At 40.4% G+C, this 25,625-nt stretch overlaps 1 protein-coding gene across 2 annotated transcripts in view; it reads right to left on the bottom strand.

The window, feature by feature from the left end:
- The window catches only part of LOC128692007 (NF-X1-type zinc finger protein NFXL1), a 204,499-nt gene that overhangs the window by 125,942 nt on the left and 52,932 nt on the right, over positions 1-25,625 (bottom strand). For both annotated transcript variants that reach the window (XM_070085222.1, XM_070085223.1), the window contains 2 exons: positions 25,247-25,374; positions 21,936-22,075 (listed from right to left, as the gene is read on the bottom strand). In XM_070085222.1, the coding sequence (XP_069941323.1) occupies positions 21,936-22,075; positions 25,247-25,374 (268 nt within the window). The remainder of the gene's footprint in view (positions 1-21,935; positions 22,076-25,246; positions 25,375-25,625) is intronic.

Genomic DNA, 25,625 nt, shown 5'->3' with positions numbered 1-25,625 from the left:
CACCATCATTCAACACTTTCATCATTCACACATAATCACTGTCTTTGCAGAGATGCCCAGATATGACAGTTTAGATGTCGCTCCAAACAGCCAATATCTTAAACCTCTCCTTTAACCCTTAAACTATCCAAACGTAGATCTACGTTTGTGAACGTAGCGCTCCGACCTTAATTTTCTCCATAAGAAACAATGTAAAAAAACATAGATCTACGTTCGGAGGGCTACACATGCAAACGCAGATCTACATTTGGACAGTTTAAGGGTTAACTCTTTGAGGGTCGGCAGGCCCTCTCCTAAACTTGTTCTCAGGGTCAGAAATTTTTCGGAAAAAAAAAAAATATTTTTTTTTTTCTTATGAAATGAGAGAGAATCCTTTCCCAATCATGACACCAAAAATATGAAATCTGATGGAAAACTGACAGAATTATGCTCTTGCGAAGTTAGCGGTCTCGACGATATTTACGCATCGGCGATTTCGCCCACTTTGAGCCCTATTATCTGTCAATTCCAATGTACCAGTCGACAAAAATCATATCTATTTCGCTAGAACTATCGAATGAGTACAAGAAACCACCCATTTACCTATTTCAACTAACCAATAACGTGGTCAGAAATTGGCAATTTTGCCAATTTCACACAAATTTCAAAAGATGCCAATTTCCAAATAGGGTCCAGAATAAACAAGACAGACATTCCTGGCACTAAAATAACATTTCCTCTGTTGATTACTCACGTCCCCAGGCCTCTGCTACATTTCTTTTGCTTTCCACTTTAAATTTTTATTCTCACAAAGAATAGAAGATTTATGTTATGCAGACTACTGCATTCATGTAGAAATGGTATAAATAATATCAGCGCACTTGTGAAAGAATATTAGACTCACCAGTTGTTGTGTATTGGACGCGTGGCATGTTTTGTTTATCTTTGAACTTTGGCAAAAATCAAACATTTCTGCTACTTTGAGCTCAATTTCAGGGTACTTTTCTTTGTGAAACCAATCAAAATCATCTCAATTTCCATAATATGTCTTCCATTCTATAAAATGAGACCAGGAAAACTAGAATACAACCATAAATAGCATACAAAAATACACTGCAAAGTCGCTGTTTTCAACCAAAAACACGGTCAGTTTTTTTTTTCTCATTATGCACTGTGTGCTGCAGGAGTTTTTTTATACTGCGCACACTGACCACATAGACCCATTCTTTCATATGTAGGCCTACCAGCTTTATCTCGCTAGATTTGAAGGCGCTAGAATTTATGCGTACTAGTACGGCACCAACCCTGGCATACAAGCCGTACTAGTATGGCACCAACCCTGAAAGGGTTAAAGTGCAGGTACTGTACTTCCCACTTCCAGGACTCAAGTCTGGCTAACTGGTTTCCCTGAATCCCGTCACAAAATATTACCCTGCTTACAATCCAACAGCTCGTCAGGTCCCAAAAACCATTCCTCTCCATTCACTCCTATCTAACACACTCATACATGACTGCTGCATGTCCAAGCCCCTTGCACACAAAACCTCTTTAACCCCCTCCCTCCATCCTTTCCTAGGAGGACCTCTACCTCTCCTCCCATCCACTACAGTTTTATACACCTTCCAAGATATTATATTCTATTTTGCTCCATCCTTTCTAAATGACCAAACCACCTTAATAACCACTCTTTAGCCCTCTGAGTAATACTTTTTTGTAACTCTACACCTCCTAATTTCCACACTACGAATTCTCTGCATAATATTTACACCACACATTGCCCTTAGACACAACATCTCCACCGCCACCAGCCTACACCTTGCTGTAGCATTCACAACCATGCTTCACACCCCGTGGCCTGGTGGCAAAAGCTCTCGCTTCACAAGGTGATGGTCCGGGTTCAATTCCCGGCAAAGGGGTGGAAACATTGGACATGTTTCCTTACACTGGTTGTCTATGTTCACCCATCAGTAAAATGGGTACTTGGGTGTTAGTTAACTGGTATGGGTCGCATCCTGAGAAAACTGACTTAATTTGCCCGAAATGTTCTGCATAACAAGTGGCTTTCTATATACAGTAGGGCCCCGCTTTACAGCGTTTCGCTTTACGGCGTTCCGTTAATACGGTCATTTCAAATTATGACCAAAACTCTATATGGCTCCCCCACCTGACTTTCTAATATGGTCACCGTGCCCCAACTGGTTTGTTTACATTCCATGCGAGATCCGTAAGCACTAAGTCTCTCCATCATGTCTGGAACTCCAAAATTTCAAGTGTTTATAAAAGTTATTTCATATTTTATATATACTCTGATAATAATACCTATGTATACCTGTACCTAAATAAACTTATATACTGTGCTGGCATGGAGGTACACATTAAAATCAGTAAGAGTGTCTTATGTCTCGAGACGTCATATTAGTAATGATAATAATAATCACTGAGTCTCATTAAATGTTATGTATTACATTAATATACATATTTTCATTAATCCATCTATGATATTTTTTCAAAATTATATAATAAACACAATGCATAACATATAAAAATGATAAATACACCCCACAGTAGAATAGATAAACATAAATATGAGATGTGGTAGCAGATGACTTGCACAAGTGACTCCATATTAGAAATAATAATAATAATCACCGAGTCTCATTAAATGTCGTATATTACGTTAATATACACATTTTCATTAATCCATCCATGATATTTTTTCAAAATTATATAAACACGATACATAACATATAAAGATGATAAATACACCCCACAATAGAATAAACATAAATATGAGATGTGGGAGCCAGACTTTTACGAGTGACGGCAAGAATAACATTTTCTCTAGTCCAACATCAGAGAAAATGTGTTACTGGAGGTAACTGTACAAAGTTATTCCTTTCGTATGTACGTAAGTAAGTTTATTCAGGTATACACACATACAGTTACATAGATTATCATACATAACAGCATATGCAATAAGATCACAGTAAACAGGTGATTTCAGAATATGCAAAACAACCACTCTGAAAGAATAGAGAAATTCCAAGCGCTTTCGTGACTACTCACATTATGTGAGTAGTCACGAAAGCGCTTGGAATTTCTCTATTCTTTCAGAGTGGTTGTTTTGCATAACAGCATATGTGTAGAGAACCTAGGATAACCCAAAAAAGTCAGAGTGACTTATTTCCATTGCCTTCACTCAGAGTGTCATTTCTTCTAAAAAGGGTGTTACATGAGAATGGGAGTGTACTTCTTTATTTATTCTACTGTATCAATGTAGAGACAACTTGTACACAATGTAACTTGAACACAAACCGGATGTGTACACTTTTCTGGTTTACAAAACTTACGTTCGCCTGGTTTGTTTACATAACTCTGCGCCTGCCCTCCCCTCTGTACGCATTCTCTCTCTCTCTCTCTCTCATTTATTCGTTTTATCTCGTTTACTCACCTCTGACCCTACATTAACCCTTTCAGGGTCCAAGACCCAAATCTGGAGTCACGCACCAGTGTCCAAGAATTTTCAAAAAAAAAATTTGTTATTTTTTCTTATGAAATCGTAGAGAATCTTTTTGTGAAGGTAATAAAACAAAAAGTATGAAATTTGGTGGAAAATTGACGAAATTATGCTGTCGCGAATTTTGATGTGTCAGCGATATTTACGAATTGGCGATTTTGCCGAATTTGACTCCCATTTTAGGCCAATTACATTATTCCAATCAACCAAATTCTTAGCTATTTCACTAGTATTACTTCTATTCTATCGATTGAGCACAAGAAATCGCCAAGTCAACTGTTTCAACTACAAAATAAAGTGATCGGAAATTGTTAATTTGGCCAATTTAACACAAAGTTCAAAATATTCCAATTTCAAAATAGGGTCCAGAATGAACAATGTAGGCATTCCTGGCACTAAACTAACATTTCCTCTGTTCATTAGTTATGTTTTGAGGCTTTACAAATAAATTCCATTTTGAATTTTTATTCACATAATAAATTTTTATTCACACCAAACAATAGAAGATTTACTGTTATGCAATACTGTAATAATTGTATAAATATCATCACCATATTTGTGAATGTATATTAGACCCACCAGCTGATGTATATTAGACATGTGAGGTCGTTTGTTTACTCTTGAATATCGGCAAAAATTTAACATTTCTGCTACTTTGAGCTCAGTTTCAAGCCATTTCCAGTGCTAAAACCAATCAAAATCATCTCTATTTCTGTAATATGTCTTCCATTCTATCAAATGAGACCAAGAAATCGCAAATACAACTATAAAAAGCATACGAAAAAACACTGCAAAGTTGCTGTTTTAATCGAAAAATCATGATTTCATTTTTTTTTCTCTCATTATACACAGTGTGCTGCAGGATCTGTTTTATGTGGTGCACACATACCACATAGATGTATTCTCTCATATCTAGGCCCAAATGTACCACTCACAGTTTATCAGAGTGAGCTGAGCTCATGGCGTAGATCTACGGTTTGGACCCTGAACGTAAAGCCGTAGATCTACGGGACGGACCCTGAAAGGGTTAAGACTAGAAATATCTTAAGGTAAGTAATGAGTGAACTGTATATGCATTTTATCGCTCTGGGATGCTTAAATATCATAGAATAGTATGTGTGGGTGGGTTGGCCTGGATGGCTACCATACATACCGCACCATACATACCATACATACCCCTGCCAATTTGGATTCAGGAAAAATAAAAGCACTAACGATGCAATCATAAAAATTCTAGATCTGCTTTACACAGCATTGGAAAATAAGGAATATCCACTAGGAATTTTTATTGACCTAAGAAAAGCTTTTGACACAGTAGACCACGGCATCCTACTCGATAAATTTGACCATTATGGTATAAGAGGCCATGCGCTTGCATATTTCAAATCTTACCTTACTAACAGGTATCAGTATGTCACCATTAAAGACACAGCATCAATAACACAGCCACTTGACTGGAGTTCCGCAGGGAAGTGTCATTGGTCCCCTGCTCTTCCTCATATACATCAATGATCTTCCAAACGTATCTCAACACCTGAACCCCATTCTCTTTGCTGACGAGACGACTTATGTCATCTCTCACCCTAATCTTGCCACCCTCAACACCATTGTTAATGAGGAGCTGATCAAAATATCGACTTGGATGACAGCCAATAAACTTACGCTTAACACTGACAAAACCTACTACATTATGTTTGGTAGCAGAGCAGGAGATGCGCAAATTAACATTAAGATCGACAACACTCTAATTGCCAGGCATAATGAGGGCAAATTCCTAGGCCTATACCTCGACAACAACCTGAACTTCAGCACCCATATCCAACACATAACCAAAAAAGTATCCAAAACGGTTGGGATCCTCTCCAAGATACGATACTATGTGCCGCAAACTGCCCTTCTCACACTATACCATTCACTTATATATCCATACCTCACCTATGCTATCTGTGCTTGGGGTTCAACTGCAGCAGCACACCTAAAGCCAATAATAACCCAACAAAAAGCCGCAGTAAGAATAATCACCAAATCCCATCCCTGGCAACACATCCCCCCACTCTTCATAGATCTAAACTTACTCCCTGTTCAGTACATCCACACTTACTACTGTGCAATCTACATCTACAGGACCTTAAATTCCAATATTAACCTTGACCTAAAACGCTTTCTTGATAGTTGTGACAGAACCCACAGGCACAACACCAGACACAAACATCTCTATGACATTCCCTGTGTCCGACTAAACCTTTACAAAAATTCAATGTATGTCAAAGGCCCTAAAATCTGGAACACCCTACCTGAAAATTCTAAAACTGCAGACACATTCATCACCTTCAAAACTACCATTAGAAAACATCTTATCTTCCTGATACACACTGTCAACTAATTACACGAATACCACCTGGTGGTTAACACTTACACTCACTCACCCATTTGACCATAAACAGAAATATCAATCTCAATCTCAAAATAATGAATCTTAACTAGTCATAAGTTGGCCTGTGATACTCTAATACTGAAACTATGTATAGTGCCAAAACAAAAGCATTCACATTGCTAAACTCACAAACTAGTATTTAGTCACTTAGCCATAATACCAACTTACCTCATAATTTTGTAATATTTTAAACTTAAGTCTTAATTTAATCTAAGTCTGCCCAAAATGCCTAGCCATGCTAGGTGTTCTAGTGGTACACTCTGTAATTATTATTTTACTACATGTAAACAACACAATAACCAAATTCTGTAAACTCAGCATTGTAATCCTTATAGAGAATAAACTTTGAATTGAATTGAATTGAATATAATAAATACTACTCATCTCACTCTAGATTAAAACTACAAATATTTTAAGGTAAGTAATGAGTGAACTGTATATGCATTTTATTGCTCTGTGATGCTTAAATGTAATAGAATATTATGTGGAGGTGGGGTGGCCTGTATGGTAGCCCGGCTGACTACCATACATACCACACTTGATTTCTTACAATAAATACTACTTGTCTCACTAAATTAAGACTACAAATATTTTAAGGTAAGTAATGAGTGCACTATGTGTGTATTTTACTTTTTTATTGTTTTTTGATGCCTAGTTCTATTGCTAACTTAATATATGTTAGTGTAAACTTGTTATCTAGTATGTATTTGTATGCATTTATAAGGGGAAAAATAGGGTGTTCCACTTTAAGGCGATTTCCGCTTTACGCCGTAGCCTGGAACCTAACCTGCCGTATAAGTGGGGCCCTACTATAGTAGTATGTCATTGACGTCAGCTAGGCCTGTATACCTTGTAGTAAATAAAGACATTATTATTATTATTTTTTTTTTTCAACAAGTCGGCCGTCTCCCACCAAGGCAGGGTGACCCAAAAAATAGAAAGAAAATCCCCAAAAAGAAAATGCTTTCATCATCATTCAACACTTTCACCACACTCACACATAATCACTGTTTTTGCAGAGGTGCTCAGAATACAACAGTTTAGAAGCATATACGTATAAAGATACACAACATATCCCTCCAAACTGCCAATATCCCAAACTCCTCCTTTAAAGTGCAGGCATTGTACTTCCCATTTCCAGGACTCAAGTCCGACTATATGAAAATAACCGGTTTCCCTGAATCCCTTCACTAAATATTACCAATATACTCTCATATATTCCCTTCTTTACCTCCATGGATGAAGTTTTTTGTCTCCAAATACACCTCAATGCACCACTCACCTCTTTTCCTTCATCAATTCTATAGTTAACCTTGTTCTTCATAAACCCATCTGATGACAAATCTACTTCCAAATATCTGAACACATTCATTTCTTCCATACTCCCTCCCTCCAATGAGATATTCAATTTTTCTTTACCTAACTTGTTTGATACCCTCATCACCTTACTCTTATCTATGTTCACTTTCAACTTTCTGCCTTTACACACACTCCCTAACTCTTCCACTAACCTTTGTAACTTCTTTTTAGAATCTTCCAAAAGCACAGTGTCATCAGCAAAAAGTAACTGTGACAACTCCCATTTTATATTTGATTCCCTAAGCGAAACAAAGCTGAAGGGGGTAGGAGAGTTTCAGTGGGGGGAAATAAATGGGATTAAATCTGGAGTATCTGAGAGAGTTAGAGCAAAGGAAGGGGTAGCAGTAATGTTAAGTGATCAGTTATGGAAGGAGAAAAGAGAATATGAATGTGTAAATTCAAGAATTATGTGGATTAAAGTAAAGGTTGGATGCGAGAAGTGGGTCATAATAAGCGTGTATGCACCTGGAGAAGAGAGGAATGCAGAGGAGAGAGAGAGATTTTGGGAGATGTTAAGTGAATGTATAGGAGCCTTTGAACCAAGTGAGAGAGTAATTGTGGTAGGGGACTTGAATGCTAAAGTAGGAGAAACTTTTAGAGAGGGTGTGGTAGGTAAGTTTGGGGTGCCAGGTGTAAATGATAATGGGAGCCCTTTGATTGAACTTTGTATAGAAAGGGGTTTAGTTATAGGTAATACATATTTTAAGAAAAAGAGGATAAATAAGTATACACGATATGATGTAGGGCGAAATGACAGTAGTTTGTTGGATTATGTATTGGTAGATAAAAGACTGTTGAGTAGACTTCAGGATGTACATGTTTATAGAGGGGCCACAGATATATCAGATCACTTTCTAGTTGTAGCTACACTGAGAGTAAAAGGTAGATGGGATACAAGGAGAATAGAAGCATCAGGGAAGAGAGAGGTGAAGGTTTATAAACTAAAAGAGGAGGCAGTTAGGGTAAGATATAAACAGCTATTGGAGGATAGATGGGCTAATGAGAGCATAGGTAATGGGGTCGAAGAGGTATGGGGTAGGTTTAAAAATGTAGTGTTAGAGTGTTCAGCAGAAGTTTGTGGTTACAGGAAAGTGGGTGCAGGAGGGAAGAGGAGCGATTGGTGGAATGATGATGTAAAGATAGTAGTAAGGGAGAAAAAGTTAGCATATGAGAAGTTTTTACAAAGTAGAAGTGATGCAAGGAGGGAAGAGTATATGGAGAAAAAGAGAGAAGTTAAGAGAGTGGTGAAGCAATGTAAAAAGAGAGCAAATGAGAGAGTGGGTGAGATGTTATCAACAAATTTTGTTGAAAATAAGAAAAAGTTTTGGAGTGAGATTAACAAGTTAAGAAAGCCTAGAGAACAAATGGATTTGTCAGTTAAAAATAGGAGAGGAGAGTTATTAAATGGAGAGTTAGAGGTATTGGGAAGATGGAAGGAATATTTTGAGGAATTGTTAAATGTTGATGAAGATAGGGAAGCTGTGATTTCGTGTATAGGGCAAGGAGGAATAACATCTTGTAGGAGTGAGGAAGAGCCAGTTGTGAGTGTGGGGGAAGTTCGTGAGGCAGTAGGTAAAATGAAAGGGGGTAAGGCAGCCGGGATTGATGGGATAAAGATAGAAATGTTAAAAGCAGGTGGGGATATAGTTTTGGAGTGGTTGGTGCAATTATTTAATAAATGTATGGAAGAGGGTAAGGTACCTAGGGATTGGCAGAGAGCATGCATAGTTCCTTTGTATAAAGGCAAAGGGGATAAAAGAGAGTGCAAAAATTATAGGGGGATAAGTCTGTTGAGTGTACCTGGTAAAGTGTATGGTAGAGTTATAATTGAAAGAATTAAGAGTAAGACGGAGAATAGGATAGCAGATGAACAAGCAGGCTTTAGGAAAGGTAGGGGGTGTGTGGACCAGGTGTTTACAGTGAAACATATAAGTGAACAGTATTTAGATAAGGCTAAAGAGGTCTTTGTGGCATTTATGGATTTGGAAAAGGCGTATGACAGGGTGGATAGGGGGGCAATGTGGCAGATGTTGCAAGTGTATGGTGTAGGAGGTAGGTTACTGAAAGCAGTGAAGAGTTTTTACGAGGATAGTGAGGCTCAAGTTAGAGTATGTAGGAAAGAGGGAAATTTTTTCCCAGTAAAAGTAGGCCTTAGACAAGGATGTGTGATGTCACCGTGGTTGTTTAATATATTTATAGATGGGGTTGTAAGAGAAGTAAATGCGAGGGTCTTGGCAAGAGGCGTGGAGTTAAAAGATAAAGAATCACACACAAAGTGGGAGTTGTCACAGCTGCTCTTTGCTGATGACACTGTGCTCTTGGGAGATTCTGAAGAGAAGTTGCAGAGATTGGTGGATGAATTTGGTAGGGTGTGCAAAAGAAGAAAATTAAAGGTGAATACAGGAAAGAGTAAGGTTATGAGGATAACAAAAAGATTAGGTGATGAAAGATTGAATATCAGATTGGAGGGAGAGAGTATGGAGGAGGTGAACGTATTCAGATATTTGGGAGTGGACGTGTCAGCGGATGGGTCTATGAAAGATGAGGTGAATCATAGAATTGATGAGGGAAAAAGAGTGAGTGGTGCACTTAGGAGTCTGTGGAGACAAAGAACTTTGTCCTTGGAGGCAAAGAGGGGAATGTATGAGAGTATAGTTTTACCAACGCTCTTATATGGGTGTGAAGCGTGGGTGATGAATGTTGCAGCGAGGAGAAGGCTGGAGGCAGTGGAGATGTCATGTCTGAGGGCAATGTGTGGTGTGAATATAATGCAGAGAATTCGTAGTTTGGAAGTTAGGAGGAGGTGCGGGATTACCAAAACTGTTGTCCAGAGGGCTGAGGAAGGGTTGTTGAGGTGGTTCGGACATGTAGAGAGAATGGAGCGAAACAGAATGACTTCAAGAGTGTATCAGTCTGTAGTGGAAGGAAGGCGGGGTAGGGGTCGGCCTAGGAAGGGTTGGAGGGAGGGGGTAAAGGAGGTTTTGTGTGCGAGGGGCTTGGACTTCCAGCAGGCATGCGTGAGCGTGTTTGATAGGAGTGAATGGAGACAAATGGTTTTTAATACTTGACGTGCTGTTGGAGTGTGAGCAAAGTAACATTTATGAAGGGATTCAGGGAAACCGGCAGGCCGGACTTGAGTCCTGGAGATGGGAAGTACAGTGCCTGCACTCTGAAGGAGGGGTGTTAATGTTGCAGTTTAAAAACTGTAGTGTAAAGCACCCTTCTGGTAAGACAGTGATGGAGTGAATGATGGTGAAAGTTTTTCTTTTTCGGGCCACCCTGCCTTGGTGGGAATCGGCCGGTGTGATAATAAAAAAAAAAAAAAATAATTTAATCCCACTCCTCTCCCCAGCACCCTAGCATTTACTTCTCTTACAACTCCATCTATAAATATATGTTTGATAAACATTCATGGTAACATTACAACCCCCATCTAAGGCTTACTTTTACTGGAAAGTAATCTCCCTCTCCCCTACACACCCTTACCTGAGCCTCACTATCCTCAAATACTCTTTACAGCATTTACTGACTTATTACTTATTCCTTACACTTGCAACATCTGCCACACTGCTTCCCTATCCACCCTGTCATATGCCTTTTCTAAATTCATAAATGCAATGAAAACATCCCTACTTTTATCTAAATATTGTTCACTTATATGCTTCAATGTAAATACTTGATCTCCACACCCCCTACACATTCTAAAGCCTCCTTGTTCATCTGCAATCTTGGTCTCTGTCTTACCTCTAATTCTTTCAGTAATAACCCTACCATACACCAGAGGTGTCGCTAGGATTGGTGTCGCCCAGGGCGGAATCTTGGGTTTCACCCAGCGTAGCATCTTTGGTGTCGCCCCCACGAAATCCAAGGGCGGGGGGATGGGGGGTAGTAAAATCCAGGTATGTCAGTACTGCATGCCCAGTAACTAATGTTTAGCAATGAGAACATTTAAGGGCCATAAACTGAACAGGAGAATACTTCTCAACTTTATTAATAATAAAATAAATAATCGTAATAATACTGAGGAAACAAACTCAAATACCACGATGAGTACAGGCAACAGATCCTACATTTATTCATCTTCAACAATGCCCCCCCAAAAACAACTTGAAAAATAAAGAAAATCATTGCAATATCAGAGAAACACTAGTTCCAATTTGACCGTGAGTACAGGTAACATCTCAGTGAATCTTATCTTACATTTCCTTGTCTTCAGTCCTGCAAAAACATCTATCACATCATCATAATCAATGATTTTCCCTACATAGGCCTACATAAGCTATATAGAAACAAAGGATTCTTCTCTTATGTTGGTACAGCACTGTTTTGGGCATTAGTGTCACCTTCTTTAGAGGCTCTTTAGTGTCACCCCCTAAATGGTGTCACCCGGGGTGGCCCGCCCCCCACCCTTACGATGCAACTGCCATACACTTTACCTGGTATTCTCAGTTAACTTATTCCCCTATAATTTTTACATCTCTTTTGTCCCCCCTTCCCTTATATAAAGGAATTATACATGCTCTCTCCCAGTCCCTAGGTACCTTCCCCTCTTCCAAACATTTATTGAACAAAAATACTACCCACTCCAACACTATATCCCTCCCTGCTTTTAACATTTCTGTCATGATCCCATCAGTTCCAGCTACTTTACCCCCTTTCATTCTACCTAATGCCTCACACACCTTCCCCACACTCACATCCAGCTCTTCTTCACTCCTAAAAGATGTTATACCTTCCTGGCCAATGCCTAAAATTACTGCCTCCCTCTCTTCATCAACATTTAACAGTTCCTCAAAATATTCCTGCCATCTTCCCAATACCTCCAACTCCCTATCTACTAACTTCCCTATTCTGTTTTAAACTGTCAAATCCATAATTTTTTTTTGTTTTTACACAGGGTTTGACAAGGTTAGGTTAAGGATCCCTAGCTTTATTGACAAGCTAGCTAGCGCGTGCGTGCGTGCATTCTCGTTCTCGTTCTCGTTCTCTCTCTCTCGTTCTCTCTCGTTCTCTCTCTCTTTTACACAGGGCTTGACAAGGTTAAGGATCCCTAGCTCTCTCTCTCTACCTCTCTCTCTCTCTACCTCTCTCTCTCCCACCCTCTCTCTTTCTCTGCCTCTTTTTTTTTTTTTTTTTTTTTTTTTTTTACACAGGGTTTGACAAGGTTAAGGATCCCTAGCTTTATTGACAAGCTATTTACAGGTTAAGGATTCCTAACTTTATTGGCAAGCTAAGAGCTGTTACCTACATCAGCTCATTTGAAAGTATTTTTATTGTTATGAGACATACAAGTAGGGAAGAGGATGAAATTGGAGCCATCTGTGGGCCAGCATTTTCATTTGATCAACTGACTATCTCGTTGACATCATTATGCTGTACGAATGTGTTCCATACTCGAGTCATCCTGGGTATATAGGATCTCAGATGGAGTGAAGTTCTGGAGAAGGGTACAGCCAGAGTGAAGTTGCTGCTTTCTGCCCGTCTTGTGGCATAAAAGCTTGTTTCACGCTGTCCTCGAAGTGGATCCAAGTGTGGTACTTTGACAATATTGGGCTTGTACATAACAGTAAGGCCACCCACATCCCTCCTATGTTGAAGGCTCTGCTGAAATGACAGATCTATCCAGGATGGGTCCAGGCGAGAGATGAGACGTCTTGCTCTGTTCTCTACTCTGTCAAGCAGTCGCAGATGAGAGGGGGGGCAGGCAAACCAAGAAAGTGGAGCATACTCAAGGTGCGAGCGTACTTGTGCCTCATACAGAATCTTGCAACCCCTACTGTCAAGTAGATGTGAGATACGGCGAAGTGCTGTAAGCTTCCTGGCTGCCTTGTTTGCAAGATTTACAACATGGTTCTTCATGGTTAGTTTGGAGTCAAATTTTACCCCAAGGATATCAACTTCTTCTCCAGGTGCCAACACCCTCCCATTCATCCTTACTACTGCACCAGCATTACCATCATGGTGCCTAGAGACGATCATCATTTGCGTTTTCACAGGTGCAAATATTACTTGCCATCTATTTCCCCAAGCTGATATAGCTCTAAGCTGGTGATTGATGAAGCTTAGAGCAGCTGGCATCTCTCTCTCTCTCTGCCCCTCTCTCTGCCTCTCTCTCTCTCTCTCTCTGCCTCTCTCTCTGCCTCTGCCTCTCTCTCTGCCTCTGCCTCTCTCTCTGCCTCTGCCCCTCTCTCTGCCTCTGCCTCTGCCTCTCTCTCTCTCTCTCTCTCTCTCTCTCTCTCTCTCTCTCTCTCTCTCTCTCTCTCTCTCTCTCTCTCTCTCTCTCTCTCTCTCTCTCTCTCTCTCTCTCTGCCTCTGTCTCTCTCTGCCTCTGCCTCTCTCTCTCTGCCTCTGCCTCTCTCTCTCTGCCTCTGCCTCTCTCTCTCTGCCTCTGCCTCTCTCTCTCTGCCTCTGCCTCTCTCTCTCTGCCTCTGCCTCTCTCTCTCTGCCTCTCTCTCTCTGCCTCTGCCTCTCTCTCTCTGCCTCTGCCTCTCTCTCTCTGCCTCTGCCTCTCTCTCTCTGCCTCTGCCTCTCTCTCTCTGCCTCTGCCTCTCTCTCTCTGCCTCTGCCTCTCTCTCTCTGCCTCTGCCTCTCTCTCTCTGCCTCTGCCTCTCTCTCTCTGCCTCTGCCTCTCTCTCTCTGCCTCTGCCTCTCTCTCTCTGCCTCTGCCTCTCTCTCTCTGCCTCTGCCTCTCTCTCTCTGCCTCTGCCTCTCTCTCTCTGCCTCTGCCTCTCTCTCTCTGCCTCTGCCTCTCTCTCTCTCTCTCTGCCTCTGCCTCTCTCTCTCTCTCTCTCTGCCTCTGCCTCTCTCTCTCTCTCTCTCTCTCTCTGCCTCTGCCTCTCTCTCTCTCTCTCTCTCTCTCTCTGCCTCTGCCTCTCTCTCTCTCTCTCTCTCTCTGCCTCTGCCTCTCTCTCTCTCTCTCTCTCTCTCTCTCTGCCTCTGCCTCTCTCTCTCTCTCTCTCTCTCTCTCTGCCTCTGCCTCTCTCTCTCTCTCTCTCTCTCTGCCTCTGCCTCTCTCTCTCTCTCTCTCTCTCTGCCTCTGCCTCTCTCTCTCTCTCTCTCTCTCTCTGCCTCTGCCTCTCTCTCTCTCTCTCTCTCTCTCTCTGCCTCTGCCTCTCTCTCTCTCTCTCTCTCTCTCTGCCTCTGCCTCTCTCTCTCTCTCTCTCTCTCTCTGCCTCTGCCTCTCTCTCTCTCTCTCTCTCTCTCTGCCTCTGCCTCTCTCTCTCTCTCTCTCTCTCTCTGCCTCTGCCTCTCTCTCTCTCTCTCTCTCTCTGCCTCTGCCTCTCTCTCTCTCTCTCTCTCTCTGCCTCTGCCTCTCTCTCTCTCTCTCTCTCTCTGCCTCTGCCTCTCTCTCTCTCTCTCTCTCTCTGCCTCTCTCTCTCTCTCTCTCTGCCTCTCTCTCTCTCTCTCTCTGCCTCTGCCTCTCTCTCTCTCTGCCTCTCTCTCTCTCTCTCTCTGCCTCTCTCTCTCTCTCTCTCTCTGCCTCTCTCTCTCTCTCTCTGCCTCTGCCTCTCTCTCTCTGCCTCTGCCTCTCTCTCTCTCTGCCTCTGCCTCTCTCTCTCTCTGCCTCTCTCTCTCTCTGCCTCTGTCTCTCTCTCTCTGCCTCTGTCTCTCTCTCTCTGCCTCTCTCTCTCTGCCTCTCTCTCTCTGCCTCTGCCTCTCTCTCTCTGCCTCTGCCTCTCTCTCTCTGCCTCTGCCTCTCTCTCTCTGCCTCTGCCTCTCTCTGCCTCTGCCTCTCTCTGCCTCTGCCTCTCTCTCTCTCTCTCTCTCTCTCTCTCACCCTCCCTTCTTCCCCCTTTCCCATTCTCTCTCCTCCTTTGCTTCTTCTTCCTCCTCCTCCTCTCTCCCCCTCCCCACCCCTCTCTCACTTTGCCACTACCTCCAGCTTCATCCCCTCCCTCCCTCCGCCTCCCCCCTCACACACTCGGACAAACACACCACAAAACAAACACACAGAATTACGCGAGTTTTTCATTCTGTGGCAACCAAAAAAAAATGGGGTACCAGAGAGCAGGAAGGAAAACCAGGGGACTGGAAAGTGAGTCTGCGAACAAAGATTGGGCAGCAGAGTTCATGAAAAGGGAACACGAGTGGAGAAAGAAGCTAGAAGAGCTTAGCACAAAAATGGAGGAGAGGATAAATGCTGAAAGCAAGAAGTGGGAGATGCAAGTCACAGCAGCAGAGGCTTTTAGCCTCTGCTGCTGCTCTGCTTTTAGCCTCTGCAGAGATTAGAAGAGGAACTGAAAAATCTGAAACAGCATAAAGAATTAAAGAACAATTTGAGAATGACATCAGAGACTGCTACTCAGTCACAAGCAAGAGGGCTGTAGGGAACGAAGGGAAAATGTATGCAGAAGCCCTATCAGACCATTGCGGAGCGCAAGATAAAGAGAGAATCACATCAGAAGCAATCAAGGGGACTGTAGAATATGAAAGAGCGAAGCTATACATGGAGGCCCTAACAGACCACAGCAGAGCCCAAGGAAAGCTGAGAAGGGAAAATGACAGGCCACTGGGCCCAAGGACAATAGATAGTGGAAACAGGTAGGACTCCTGGAATTCAGAACAGGGAGGTACACCAACAAGTGTTGGAGGAGGTACACATAACCAAGGAGGAGATAAAGAAGTTGCTATGTGAACTTGATACCTCAAAGGCGGTGGGACCAGACATCTCTCTATGGGTTCTTAGAGGGGGAACAGAGATCCCGTGTGTGCCACTAACAAAAATCTTCAACACATCCACTGAAACTGAGCAATTACCTGAGGTATGGAAGATGGCAAATGTAGTCCCAATTTTTAAAAAAGGAGACAAGGATGAAGCATTAAACTACAGACTTGTTACACTAACGTGTATAGTATGCAAAGTCATGGAGAAGATCATCAGGAGGAGAGTGGTGGAGCATCTGGAAAGAAACAAGCGTATAATCGACAACCAGCACGGTTTCAGGGAAGGAAAATCCTGTGTCACAAACCTACTAGTTTTATGACAAGGTGACAGAAGACAGACAAGAGAGAGAGAGAAGGGTAGATAGACTGCAAGAAGGCCTTCAACACAGTTCCTCACGAAAGGTAAATGCAAAAGCTGGAGGATCAGGCACACACAACAGGAAAGGCACTGCAATGGATCAAAGAATATCTGACAGGGAGGCAACGAGTCATGGTACATGATGAGGTGTCAGAGTAGGTGCCTGTGACAAGCAGGGTTCCACAGGGGTCAGTCCTAAGACCTGTGCTGTTTTTGGTACATGTGAATGACATAACGGAAGGGATAGACCCAGAAGTGTCACTGTTTACAGATGATGAGAAGTTTATGAGGAGAATCAAATCCATCGAGGATCAGGCAGGGCTACAGAGAGACCTGGACAGGCTACAAGCCTGGTCCAGCGACTGGCTCCTGGAATTTAACCCTGCCAAATGCAAAGTCATGAAGATTGGGGAAGGGCAAAGAAGACCACAGACAGAGTGTTGTTTAGGTGGCCAAAGACTGCAAACCTCACTCAAGGAAAAAGACCTTGGGGAGAGTATAATACCGAGCACATCACCTGAGGCGCATATCAATCAGATAACTGCTGCAGTATACGGGCATCTGGCAAACTTAAGGATAGCGTTCCGGTACCTCAGTAAGGAATCGTTCAAGACTCTGTACACCATATACGTCAGGCCCATACTGAAGTATGCTGCACCAGTTTGGAATCCACACCTAGTCAAGCACATCAAGAAATTAGAGAAAGTGCAAAGATTTGCAACAAGACTAGTCCCAGAGCTAAGGGGATTGTTCTACGAAGAAAGGTTAAGGGAAATTGGCCTGACGACACTGGAGGACACGAGGGTCAGGGGAGACATGATAACGACATATAAAATACTCTGCGGAATACACAAGGTGGACAAAGGCAGGATGTTCCAGAGATGGGACACAGAAACAAGGGGTCACAATTGGAAGTTGGAGACTCAGATGCATCAAAGGGATGTTAGGAAGAATTTCTTCAGTTATAGAGTGGTCGGAAGTGGAATAGTCTAGAAAGTGATGTAGTGGAGGCAGGAACCATACATAGTTTTAAGATGAGGTTTGATAAAGTTCACGGAGCAGGGAGAGGACCTAGTAGCAATCAGTGAAGTAGCGGGGCAGGAGCTATGACTCGACACCTGCAACCACAAATAGGCGAGTACGTACGTACGTGCACACACGTGCACACACGTGCACACACACACACACACACACCCACACACACACACACACACACACAGGGAGGATTGCATCTTCTTGGACTACAAGAGTAGATGATACAGTACTACACCTGAGATGGGTCCAGATATTAAACAAGCAGGCTGGGTTATGCCTTTGAGTTTCAAGAGGTTTTCTACTCCCAGAGCCTGGCCATAGCCCAGGTTTGTCTGGTGCTTGCCTGGTCAACCAGGCTGTTGCTGATGGTGGCCCACTGCCCCACATATCTATCACAGCTTGGTTAAAAGGCAATATGCTCCAGGTGGTCAGGGAGCACCTGAATGATAGCAGAGGATGTTTACCTGGATACGATATCAGGGGTCAATGCCCCCTCAGCACGATCTCAAACCCAGCCTCCTTTTGGGCTGCTTGATCATCCTCTCTCCTCACTTAACGATGGAGTTCCATTCCTACTACCACGCTGGTAAACGAATTCGTCACTAAGTGAGGAGCATACTATAATGGTAGTGGTTTTGTGTCAACCATCTTTGATATTGTTTTAGTGTCACCTGTGCACCATTTATAACATTTCTGGTATATTTTTAACCGTTTCAGGGTCCAAGTCGTAGATCTATGCACTGTCCAAAGGGTCCAATAATTTTCAAAAAAAAATTGATTATTTTTTCTTATGAAATGGTAGAGAAGCTTTTTATGAAGGTAATAAAAAAAAGTACAAAGTTTGGTGGAAAACTGACGAAATTACACTATTGCAAATTTTACTGTGTCAGATATATTTACACATTGGCAATTTTGCCCACTTTGACTCCTATTTTAAGCCAATTACATTATTCCAGTTGACCAAATTCTTAGCTATTTCATTAGTATTGCTTCTATTTTATTGAATGAGCACAGGAAACTACGCAATCAACTACATATTTCAACTAGCCAATAAAGTGATCAGAAATTGGTAATTTTGCCAATTTCACACAAAGTTCAAAATATTCCAATTTCAAAATTGGGTCCAGAATAAACAGTGCAAGCATTCCTGGTACAAAAATTACATTTTCTCTGTTTATTAGTTATGTTTCCAGGCTATACACATGAATTCCATTTTTATTTTTTATTTACAAAAAGAATTTTTATTCACATCAAAAAATAGATGAATTACTCTTATCCAATACTGTAATAATTGTATAAACACTATCAGTGCATTTGTAAATGTATATCAGACCCGCCAGTTGATGTGTATTGGATGCATGATGTGATTTGTTTACTCTTGAAAATCAGCAAAAATCAAACATTTCCACTACTTTGAGCTCAACTACAAGCTATTTTCAGCACCAAAACCAGTCAAAATCATCTCTATTTCTGTAATATATCTTCCATTCTATCAAATGAAACCAAGAAGCTCCAAATACAACTGTAAAAACCACATGGAAATACACCACAAAGTTGCTGTTTTAAGCCAAAAACAGTCGCAGTTTTTTTTTTTTCTCATGTACTGCGTGCTGCAGGATTTACTTTATATGGTGCACGCTTACCACATAGATGCATTCTCTCATATCTATGCCCAAATTTACTGATCACAGCTTATCTGAGTGAGCTGAGCTCATGGCATAGATCTACGGTTTGGACCCCTGTGGGCAATGCGTAGATCTATGGCTTGGACCCTGAGAGGGTTAAATGTTTAGAGAGTAGTGTACTGTATATTGTAATAAACAGAACAGGAAATCAGGTCTAATATACACTATTTAGGTATGCATGCTGGTCAGAGAGCCCAACGTAAGTCTGAGGCGTTGGTAAACGAGTACGTTGCTAAGCAAGGAAAGGCTATATACAGTACACTACTGTATAAACATTTAAAAATATACTAAAAATGTTATAAATGGTGCAAAGGTGACATAGAAAAATATCTAAAAATGGTTGACACAACCTGACTACCAGTACAGTATGCTCCTCACTTAATGATCAATTCACTTACCGACCTACTCTAGGAACAGAACCTCCGTCATTAAGTGAGGAGAGACTATACTTATTACCAAACCTCTTTCTATACATAATCCAATTAAATGCCACCATTTTCATTTTCTCTTGGCACCCCAAATTTACTATTCTCTCCACAACAGTTTTACCCACTTTAGCATTTAGGTCCCCCACCACAAGTACTCTCTCACTTAGTTCAAAACTCCCCACACACTCACTCACTCAACATCTCCCAAAATCTCTCTTGCTCCTCTACACTTCTCTCTCTTCTCCAGGTGCATAAACACTTACTACAACCCACTTTTCACATCTCATCCTTATTTTACTCCACATAATCCTTGAATTTATACATTTATAATCCCTCTTTTCCTGCCATAACTGATCTTTCAACAATACTGCTACTCCTTTCTTAGCACTAACTCTCTTAGAAACCCCTGACCTAATCCATTTATTTCTCCTCCACTGAAAGTCTACTACCACCTTCAGATTTGTTGCACTTAGAGCCAGGATATCCAGCTTCTTTTCATTCATAACATCCACAATCATCTCTTTCTTGTCATCTGCACTACAGCCACACACATTCAAACATCCCAACTTAAAGGTTTTCTTCTCTTTAGTTTTAGTGAGCTATACGAAAAAAAGAAGTTACTGGCCCATTGCTCCCAGCATTTTAGTTGACTTTTACATCACACATGGCTTACGGAGGAAAAATTATAATTCCACTTCCTCATGGATATGAAAGGAAAATAAGAACAAGAACTATTAAAAAAAAAAAAAAAAGAAAACTCAAATGAGGGTGTATACATAAATGTGTACATACACGTATAGTGTGACCTAATTGTAAGTAAAGGTAGCAAGATATACCTGTTATCTTGTGTTTATGAGAAAAAAATAGATATCAGCACTCCTACCATCATGTAAAACAAATACATTTGGCAAAACAGTAGTACTTCCCCAGGTGGTTTCTGTCTACCAACCTACTATATATATCTTTCTTTAAACACACAGGCTGTATCCCACCGAGAAGAGGTGGCCCAAAAGGAAAAATAAAAGTTTCTCCTTTTACATTTAGTAATATAAACAGGAGAAGGGATTACTAGCCCCTTGCATCTGGCATTTTAGTTGCCTCTTATGACACACATGGATTATGGAGGAAGAATTCTGTTCCATTTTGGGCATATTTGCCTAAAGCCTGCACTCTCAAGAAGGGGTAATCTGACTGTGGTGTCAGCACACTTCTGGAATGTTGGTGACTGAGTGAATGTTGGTAAATGTGTTTTCTCCTTTGGGTCGCCCTTCCTTGGCATGACAGAGCCATCATTAAAAGGAAAAGAAACTCTAATTAAACCAGCTTAAAGAAATCTTGTTAATTCCTACATTTTCTTATTTCTCAACAAAAGTAACTAGTATCTACAGTACCTCTGACAGTTTAACTAGCAAGTTGATTTTGATAGCTAATGTCTTCTGTATGGAATCCATACCTTCCTTAGTAAAGTTAATCCATAGCACTAGTCTGAATATGTAAATAAAATATTGTAAAAAAAAAGGTAAGTCTGAGAAAGCTTGTATTGCAAAATGTTATATGTACAGTAAATATGATTTTCAAACCTATATGGCATTTTATTTACCAAGTTTAATGACTACTTAGTATTCTTTTTTTTACAACTGAAAGTATGAAGGGGGAACCACACAGTAAATATTAGACCTAAAACTGACCAGAATAGAGGAAACCACAAACCATCCACCTCCACTTAAAGTGATCATTTTCTATCAGAAAATACACACTGTTTAATATTAGTTAAAATGGTTATGAATGTTTATACTACACCTGGTTCCTTCAAAATGAGTTCCTAGAAGGCACTGAATAGACTGAAAAATCCCAATCCCAATACTCAGGCTGGAACATTTCCCAACCCACTAGAAAAAAATAAAAAGTGACAGTCTTCCATCCAAGAGCAGTAGAATATCAGTCTATTTAGCCAACATACAGACTAAAAATAAGCATGCTCCACCTCTACTACAGATGCCAGACACAAATGACAACCCACTTCTGCAATTTGAGCCTTATCCATCACTACCTAAAAAACAGAAAACTTTTCAGTAACATGACACAAGGAAAAGGTTAAGAGAGAGACAAAGAATAACCACAAAATGCAAAAGAACTATAAATCAATCCCCCCTAGGACTTCTGATGTTTTCTTTCCTTACTACAACATGGAACATCAAAATCTGCAGCTCCAAATAATCAGAGGCAACCAAGTATTGTTTGGAAATAAATAATTTATCATATAGCAAGAGAACAACTTTAAGTATTTACTTAGTTCAGTGTTATCAATCATTTAGATGAATTTACCATCATGTTAATACTTTACACTGAACTGTAACATAAAAGCTCCTTTCTGTTCATATACAATACTGAAACTCTTAAGCAAAAAATAGTAATACAACAAAAGTCAGTGACAAGACATATCAATATAATACATACAGCACTGTCTTATACTTACCAGCACCATTTAAGGCCAGATTTATCTATTCTTTCATTAGAGTTGCCCTGAGCTTCCACCATCTGGTAGATACTGTCCTTTGCCCATTTCTGTACACAGCTTACATGAAAGCTGCTGTAACATTCACCACAACTCCAAATCTTAAAATAAAAAAAGGATAAATTATCACTTATTGCAGAGACTACTGAATATCCAAGACTGACTTGAAGTTAATACTGGATCCACTCTTATCTGCTTGTATTTCTTACAGCTGAAACTGTATTCACTCACATCTGTTTATACAATCCCCAAGAGTGGAGAATGTTTGTAAGCACAAACTATCAATATCTAAGAGATTCAGATAGCAAGAACTCTCTGAAAATATATAGTACTATAATACTCAGTTACTGTAAATATTTTTTTTTCGACGAACTGGCAATATCCAACCGAGGCAGGGTGACCCTAAAAGAAAAACGAAAGTTTTTCTTCTTAAATTTAGTAATTTATGTATGAGAAACAGATACTAGCCCCTTGTTCCCGGTATTATAGTTGCCTCTCACAACACACACGGTTTATGGAGGAAGAATTTTTTTTCTATTTCCTCATAGAGATAAGAGGAAGTAAAGAACAAGAAGTATTAAGAAAACAGAAGAAAACCCAGATGGGTGTGTATATAAATGCATGTACATGCATGTGTAGTGTGAAAGACTGCAAGGGCATTATAAATCTATGGTGAAGGGAAGAAGAGTAGAGGGTCATCCTGGAAAATGTTGGGCTAAGGCAATTTTGAGTGCCAAGGGCTTGAGCATCCAACAGGTTAGACAGGAGTGGAAACAAGTGTTTTTTTATGATTTTCATGTGCTGTTGGAGTATGAGCAAAGCAACATTTATGAAAGAAATCAGGGAAACCGGTTAGCCAGACTTGAGTCTGGAGGCAGAAAGTACAGTAATTGAACTCTGAAGGAGGGGTGGGGATGTTGCAATTTAGAGGGTTATCTTAACTGTGATGTTGGTGCCCTTCTAGCAAGACAGTGATGAATGAGTGAAAGTGCTTTCTTCTTTGTTGGGTTATCCTATATCAGTGTGAGACAGCCAGAGTATTAAAAAAAATAAAGTGTGGAATTATGGATGGCCAAAAGTCTGTAACATATAGTACTATTAAAGAGGCAATTATTGATAAATTAATAATTTATTTTTTTTTATTAACACATCGGCCGATTCCCACCAAGGCAGGGTGGCCCGAAAAAGAAAAACTTTCATCATTCACTCTATCACTGTCTTGCCAGAAGGGTGCTTTACACTACAGTTATAAAACTACAACATTAACACCCCTCCTTCAGAGTATAGACACTGTACTTCTCATCTCCAGGACTCAAGTCCGGTCTGCCAGTTTCCATGAATTCTTTCATAAATGTTACAGTAGACCATCATTTAGCACGGTAGTTACGTACCTGAAAATGCCGTGTTAGGTAAAACTGTGTTAGATGAACTGAAGAACTTATGGGAAAAATAGAGTTACATTCCTGGGAGCCCCCAAAAAGTCAAACACCTTTTTTAGGCCTCCACATCCTACAAAAATAAAAGTGAATATGTAGTTTTAGTTCATTGTTGTGATGTATTATGTTGTTTTTACTGCTTAAGGCTACAAATGCAACAGAAATAATAGTATTTCTTACCTTAACCCTTAACCCTTAAACGGTCCAAACAGATCGACGTTCAAATTCGTACAGCTCCGAAAGTAGATCTACTTTTTTTTACATATTTTCAAATATAACAAAAAAAAAAATGTAGATAAAAGTTTTTTTACACGTTTTCAAATGTAAAACAAAAAAGAAGATTACATTTTTTTACATACTTTCAGATGTTGAAAAAACGTATGTATACGTTTGGACCATTTAAGGGTTAAATGGTCCAAACGTATAGTATATATGTTTCTTCAACATTTGAAAGTGTGTAAAAAAATGTAGATGATCTTTCTTGTTTTACATTTGAAAATGTGTAAAAAAAACTTTTATCTACATTTTTTTTTGTTTTATTTGAAAATATGTAAAAAACGAAGATCTACTTTTGGAGCACTACGGATCTGAACGTCGATCTGTTTGGACCGTTTAAGGGTTAAATTATGGGTGCTAGTGTTTGTGGATGATTGTAAAGCGAGTGGAGAGTTATGCTGTGGCCCTACTGGGCTGAAGTGGATGGTAGAGGTTCTGGTACTGAAGTCGATGGTTGTACTGGAGTGTCTAACTCTAAGTCATTCAGTCAGTCAGTCAAGTCATTCAGTAAGTCAGTCAAGTCATTCAGTAAGTCACTCAGTAAGTCAGTCAAGTCACTTAGTAAGCCAGTTAAGTCATTCAGTAAGTCAGTCAAGTCATTCAGTAAGTCAGTCAAGTCACTCAGTAAATCAGTCAAGACATTCAGTAAGTCAGTCAAGTCACTCAGTAAGTCATTCAGTCAGTCAAGTCACTCCATACTCTCTCCCTCGCCCGGTCACAGACCGGGCCGCGGGGGCGTTGACCCCCGAAACTCTCTCCAGGTAAACTTAATCTTTTTATCCTCATAACCTTACTCTTTCCCATATTCACTTTTAATTTTCTTCTTTTACATACTCTACCAAATTCATCCATCAACCTCTGCGACTTCTCTTCAGAATCTCCCAAAAGCACAATGTCATCAGAAAAGAGCAACTGTGATAACTCCCACTTTCAGAATATCTTTTCATGCTGTAACAGAAAAACCATGCAATACTGCAATATTTTTCTAATTATAATACGTGATGTACAGTACATAATGTTCATGCAACTTTTACATCAGATTATAGTCAATAAAATGAATGTAAAAAAATTCTCAAATACAGTGGACCCGCACTTTACAATCAGCTCCCAATGCGACCAATTATGTAAGTGTACAGTGGACCCCCGCATAACGATCACCTCCGAATGCGACCAATTATGTAAGTGTATTTATGTAAGTGCGTTTGTACATGTATGTTTGGGGGTCTGAAATGGACTAATCTACTTCACAATATTCCTTATGGGAACAAATTCGGTCAGTACTGGCACCTGAACATACTTCTGGAGTGAAAAAATATCGTTAACCGGGGGTCCACTGTATTTATGTGTGTTTGTACATTTATGTTTGGGGGTCTGAAATGGACTAATCTAATTCACAATATTCCTTATGGGAACAAATTCGTTCAGTAATGGCACCTGAACATACTTCTGGAATGAAATAATATCGTAAGCCGGGGGTCCACTGTATTACTAACAACCAATCTATATTTTTTAAATCAGTAAGAAAAGCTTTTTTATTTGAGAATGAAAAGATCACTATACCGAATCAGTGCGTTTGATGTTCTCAATGCAGATAAGACACACGAGAGCACCCGTTTTGAAAGCTTCTTGGAGGTATTGCTGTGTGCGGCTCTGGTCTTTCTGTTCTCCATACTGCCCATATACACGCTCTGCAGAGCAATAGATGTATACATCAATGAATTTAGTGGTATCCTGGAACAGACTGAATGTGAAGGCAAAATATCATGAATATACTAGTTGCTCTCACACCTTGAATCATTATGTACATGAATGAAAACTTAAGAATTTAAAGACAATTACTTCATTAACATTTAAGACATGACACATTTAATTCACTACATTCTAATTTTTTTTAACATGTCAGCCGTTTCCCACCAAGGTAGGGTGACCCTAAAAGAAA

This window comes from Cherax quadricarinatus, chromosome 15, assembly GCF_038502225.1.
Source record: "Cherax quadricarinatus isolate ZL_2023a chromosome 15, ASM3850222v1, whole genome shotgun sequence".
Classification (NCBI taxonomy): domain Eukaryota; kingdom Metazoa; phylum Arthropoda; class Malacostraca; order Decapoda; family Parastacidae; genus Cherax; species Cherax quadricarinatus.
This window is presented reverse-complemented; position numbering and strand designations above follow the sequence as displayed.